This window comes from Bubalus kerabau, chromosome 1 (assembly GCF_029407905.1).
Source record: "Bubalus kerabau isolate K-KA32 ecotype Philippines breed swamp buffalo chromosome 1, PCC_UOA_SB_1v2, whole genome shotgun sequence".
Taxonomy (NCBI): domain Eukaryota; kingdom Metazoa; phylum Chordata; class Mammalia; order Artiodactyla; family Bovidae; genus Bubalus; species Bubalus kerabau.
In genome coordinates this window covers 203,131,333-203,137,332 of record NC_073624.1, presented here as the reverse complement: position 1 = coordinate 203,137,332, position 6,000 = coordinate 203,131,333, and the positions used below count along the sequence as shown (strand labels likewise).

Genomic DNA, 6,000 nt, shown 5'->3' with positions numbered 1-6,000 from the left:
CAAGCCCTTATGTATAGCTAGCTTCCTTTGTGGCTCAGCTGGTAAAGAATCCACCCACAATGCAGGAGACCTGGGTTTGATCCCTGGACTGGGAAGATCCCCTGGAGAAAGGAAAGGCTACCCACTTAACTTACAGTGATCTCCCAAAGTTTCCTAAGTTTTCCTCTCTATCTATAGTTCCTTAATGGGACTTCTACAGCTGCCTATTCCTATAAATATAACCGACTCTTAGCGACCCCATGGTCTGCAGCCTACCAGGCTCCTCCGTCCATGGGATTTTCCAGGCAAGAGTACTGGAGTGGGTTGCCATCTTAAGAGCTCGCATTACTTTCTGCGGCAGAACTGGTCCTTTTGAGCCAAGTCTCTTGAGCAGGGCCGCGACTGGAGGAATGTTGGACTACATTTCCCAGAGTTCCAAGGGATCTCTGCGCAGGCGCGCTTGGAAAACTACCGCGTCCCTCTCCTTCTCAGAAGCTGGCAGGTCGCTCGCTACCAGCCTGAACCCGCCACTCCCTCCGTCTTAGCTGCCTCGCAGTCTGAACTCCACTCTGCACTACTTCTGCTGGTGTGTGTGTGTGTGCCGCTGCAGACTAGACTTATGGCCTCGATGTTGAGGTTCAACGGGAGGGTGGTACTGGTTACCGGCGCGGGGGGAGGTGAGTACGTGAAGGCTGGAGGGCGGGTGTTCAGCTCACTGTCCTGCTGGGAAACCCCCGGCCCCGACTTTTTTTTTTTTTTTTTACCCGCTTTGGTCGGGGTTACGCACACAGCTGTAGCTGCGGTCCCAGCATCTGGGTTGCGGGCCGCGGTGACTAGGCGGCTTGGGGAGCAAGTGATTGGACTTGGTGAGGGTGGGAGGTGGAGGACGGACAATGACTATTCTCCGGTCGCCCAATCTCCTGAGGGTGGAGAGGTGGGGCTGGCCAGCCTTGAGTGGGGACCCAGAAACTCCTGGTGTAGCTCTCCTCACCTCCACACCCCCTCCCGTCCGGCTCCCTCCCGCGCCGCCCCGCCTCCCCTGTCCCGCGCCGCCCCGCCGCCCCCCGGTCCCTCAAGGCTTCGGATCTGGAGAAGACAGAGACCGGGCTGGGCTAAGGATTCCAAAACTAGGTGAAAGTTCATTCCAGCGGTCATCTGTGCGTATCAAATGTAACTCTTCCTGTCAATAGACTCTCTAGGCCTCTGTCAAGTCTTTTAAACATGGCAGAAAAGCCATCTGGTGATTGGAATCACTCCCCACCCCTTGCCCCCAGTAGTAGAGATGTCAGCCCCTTGCCTTTGAAAAATCAGTTGTCTTTTCCTCTGTCGGATGATTTTTAAGCTCTTGAGAGGGCCTTCCTTTTAAAAAGCGCATCTGGTAAGAGTTCTTTTGCTTATCAAGCCAAGCACAGTACTGTCAAGTCCACTGGATTCTTGGCATGGAGTTGTAAACTCAAGTGACTGCTGGACTCAGGCAGGCGATAAAGGAGTAAAGTGAGTGTGGGGTGGAGCATTAGGAACTGGAGAGCAGAGGTCTTTCTGAAGTGGGCCGGACCTTCCTGTATTTCAGAAGCAAAGTGGAAATTTGTTATGTGAAATAACTCTTATTTTTAAAGGACAGAAATTAAGACAAACTACTCATACCTACATGGATGCTTTGCAGTGAGATTTTACACTATTCCAAGTGCAAAGGTCCGTCCAGTCAAAGCTATGGTTTTTCCAGTAGTCATGTATGGATGTGAGACTTGGACTATAAAGAAAGCTGAGTGCTGAAGGATTGATGCTTTTGAACTGTGGTGTTGGAGAAGACTCCTGAGAGCCCCTTGGACTGCAAGGAGATCCAGCCAGTGAATCCTAAAGGAAATCAGTCCTGAATGTTCTTTGGAGGGACTGATGGTGAAGCTGAAACTCCAATACTTTGGCCACCTGATGCGAACTGACTCATTGGAAAAGACCCTGATGCTGGGAAAGATTGAAAGTGGGAGGAGAAGGGGACAACAGAGGATGAGATGGTTGGATGGCATCACTGACTCAATGCACATGAGTTTGAGTAAACTCCAGGAGTTGGTGAGGGACAGGGAAGCCTGGCGTGCTGCAGTTCATGCGGTCTCAAAGAGTCTGACATGACTGAGTGACTGAATTGAAGTGAACTGAAGTGTAAGATTCTTGACCTTATGGGCCTTTGATTACCTACTGGTAGTGCCTTATACCAAAAATGGACCTAATGCAGAATTAATTTAAATTATATATTAAAAGTCACAATGGAGTTCTGACAGTTGAAGTGAAGTCAGCCGCTCAGACATGTCCAACTCTTTGCGACCCCATGAACCGGGCCTTGCCAGGCTACTCTGTCTATGGAATTTCCCAGGCAAGAATACTGGAGTGGGTTTCCATTTCCTTCTCCAGGGGATCTTCCCCACTCAGGGCTTAAAGCTGGGTCTCCTGCATAGCAGGCAGACTCTTTATGCTCTGAGCCACCAGGGTTAAATCATACATATTTTCATATATAAAATGGATTCTCATGCTTCCTTTTAGAAAATGTCTTTAGTATTAATTAGTGGCCAAATGTTTTATATCTGTAGCTATTTTCATTCTGAAATGATCATATGTTTTGGGGAAAACATTTGGTTTACACTTAGTTTTTGTTGAAAGTAAGTAAAGCACTCATGTTTTAAGCCATTTTTTGACAGTGAGTGATTCACAGTATGCAATAACAGTTATATGCCAATACCCAGTATACACACACACACACACACACACACACACACACAATCTGTATTTGAAACATAGTACATTCAGTGCACTTTGAACTTTTCTATTCTGTTTCATTAAGTAAATGCAGATTAAAACTCACTAAATTGATTTTGTGAAGTATTAATGAGTTGTTCACATGGACCACAGCCTTGTCTAACTCAGTGAAACTGTGAGCCAAGACGAACGGGTCATGGTGGAGAATTTTGATGAAACATGGTCCACTGGAGAAGGGAAGGGCAAACCACTTCAGTATTCTTGCCTTGAGAACCCTATGAACAGTATGAAAAGGCAAAAAGATGTGACACTGAAAGATGAACTCCCCAGGTTGGTAGGTGTCCAATAGACTACTGGAGAAGAGTGGAGAAATCACTGACTCGGTGGACGTGAGTCTGAGCAAGCTCCCGGAGTTGGTGATGGACAGGGAAGCCTGGTGTGCTGAGTCCATGGGTCTCAAAGAGTCGGACACGACTGAGTGACTGAACTGAACTAATGAGTTGTTTTTAGACAATTCTGGATTTAGCGCCTCTTGTTTATAAACTGATCCATATTTTAAAGAACCTGGATTATGCTACAGTTACTAGCCATTAAATTTGAATACTCATCTGGAGGAGATACATGTGGGAAAGTTGAGACTTACATTGGGTCATCATTAGAAAAGAAAGACTGAGATCTAATTGCAGTCCCATAACACAGACTGTTGCCCTTGAGGCCTTGGCATTCTCCTTTAAGGATATGTATCTGTAGAACTGCGTAACTGCTGAACATCCCAGGAGGGTGGCTGTGAATGCTTGCCAGGCCTGTGTCTGGGAATTAGTCTGACTCCAACTCACTCATATTCTGAAATGAAAAGAAATATCTTGGCACTATTCAGGTGCTGTTGTTTAGCTTGGAATATTGAAGAGTTTATTGGGCAACTTGGAAGAAGTTTCAGAATTGTCTGCTACTGCTGCTGCTAAGTCACTTCAGTCATGTCCGACTCTGTGCAACCCAATAGATGGCAGGCAGCCCACCATGCTCCCCCATCCCTGGGATTCTCCAGGCAAGAACACTGGAGTGGGTTGCCATTTCCTTCTCCAATGCGTGAAAAGTGAAAAGTGAAAGTGAAGTCGCTCAGCCATGTCCAACTCTTAGCGACCCCATGGACTGCAGCCTACCAGGCTCCTCCATCCATGAGATTTTCCAGGCAAGAGTACTGGACTGGGATGCCATTGCCTTCTCTGTCAGAATTGTCTAGCCGGTAAACAATTTTGCCATGATGGGTGGTGTAACAGGAAGTTGTATTTATCAAGAGATGGTAGTAGCGGTTGCTGGGGATGGAAATGTGAGAGTGATGGAATTGGTCAGTGGAAGAGGGAGTCTGGCCATTGTGAATCTGAAATGGTTATAAAATAACAAGCTGTCGACTGGAGATAGTAAGACGTGTATGAGTAGTTGGAAATTCTGAAGTCAGGAGGGACTTTGAAGTTGTTTGACCTCCTTTGGGTAAACCTGGAAAGTGAAATATTCCAAGAAGTTAGTCTCAGAGACTCTGTTAAGTTGAAGCAGAGGGCAGTCAATCCCACTGAGAAGAGCACTGAACAAGCACTGTGAGAAAAGAATCAACTGATTTTTGACAGTGTGAAAGAAGTTACGGTCAGAAGAGAAATAGGGAAGAGAGGATGGTTGACAGTGAACTTAGGTGCAGGAGAAAGTTAAGACAGGCTTTGAAAGCAGATTAAGAGAAAATAGAGACTCTTGAATTTAATTTTTTTGTGCATTTTGACTCTACAGTTGTGCTGGTCATTGTGGGAAATGCAAAAGAATGACATAAATCTCATCCTTTAAGAACCTTCTAGTTTATTTGGGGAGACAGACTAACACATAAAGTATTTAAATGACGTTTATATAAGCATAGATACACAAACATGGGAAGACCCAGTGAATCTGTTAATGGACTAGTGGTGGTATTAACTTTATGTACAGATTTGTGTACAGTTTGCTTGGGCCATTATGATTAAAGTAGCTTACTCACATACCTTTTCAGAGAATTGTATAGCTTGGTTTTGAGATAATACTCTGATCAACTGAGATCAATCTCTACTAGAGATGTGTCCCATTCCTTTCATCTGATGATTTTCTACTTTGTTACCATTTTTTGCATTCTGGTCATGAGTACTGATTTCGTTGAAAACCTCATCTTTAAATCTAGTGCTTCAGCCTTGATCTGATAAAATATGAAGAGGCTTGAGTTACAGTATTGGCTGGGTTCTTGATCATCCATTTAGAGTAGATTAAATTTTAAAGTAAATTATTTGGTGATCATTTAGTTTTGGAAAAATTTATAATTTTGGTTCTTTATAGAAGAGCTTGATAATTTAGCTGTCTCCTTTTGTTATTTGTTTACTTATGAATTAATTTAAATTCAGTTCAGTTTAGTTCAGTTGCTCAGTTGTGTCTGACTCTTTGCGACCCCATTAACTGCAGCACGACAGGCCTCCCTGTCCATCACCAACTCCCAGAGTTTACCCAAAATCATGTCCATTGAGTTGGTGATGCCATCCAACCATCTCATGCTCTGCTGTCCTCTTCTCCTGCCTTCAATCTTTCCTAGAATCAGGGTCTTTTCAAATGAGTCAGCTCTTCACATCAGGTGGCCGAAATATTGGAGTTTCAGCTTCAACATCAGTTCTTCCAATGAACACCCAGGACTGATCTCCTTAGGTTGGACTGGTTGGATCTCCTTGCTGTCCAAGGGACTCTCAAGAGTCTTTGCCAATACCACAGTTCAAAAGCATCAATTCTTCCGCTTTTAGCTTTCTTTATAGTCCAACTCTCACATCCATACATGACTACTGGAAAAACCATAGCCTTGACTAACCAGACCTTTGTTGACAAAGGTTTTTAATATGTTGTCTGATTTTTAATATGTTGTCTAGGTTGGTCATAACTTTCCTTCCAAGGAGTAAGTGTCTTTTAATTTCATGGCTGCAGTCACCATCTGCAGTGATTTTGGAGCCCCCAAAAATAAACTCTGACACTGTTTCCCCATCTATTTGCCTTGAAGTGATGGGACCGGATGCCATGATCTTAGTTTTCCGAATGTTGAGCTTTAAGCCAACTTTTCACTCTCCTCTTTCACCTTCATCAAGAGGCTCTTTAGTTCTTCTTCACTTTCCGCTGTAAGGGTAGTGTCATCTGCATATCTGAGGTTATTGATATTTCTCCCAGCAATCTTGATTCCAGCTTGTGCTTCTTCCAGCCCAGAGTTTCTCATGATGTACTCTGCAA

The 6,000-nt window shown here is 44.7% G+C and overlaps 1 protein-coding gene across 1 annotated transcript in view; it reads left to right on the top strand.

Moving 5' to 3' along the window:
* Positions 1–448: 448 nt before the first annotated feature.
* HSD17B4 (hydroxysteroid 17-beta dehydrogenase 4) overlaps positions 449–6,000 on the top strand; it is a 98,389-nt gene continuing 92,837 nt past the window's right edge. The window contains exon 1 of the mRNA XM_055550183.1: positions 449–656. Coding sequence (XP_055406158.1) covers positions 599–656 — 58 coding nt within the window. The 5' untranslated portion in view covers positions 449–598. The remainder of the gene's footprint in view (positions 657–6,000) is intronic.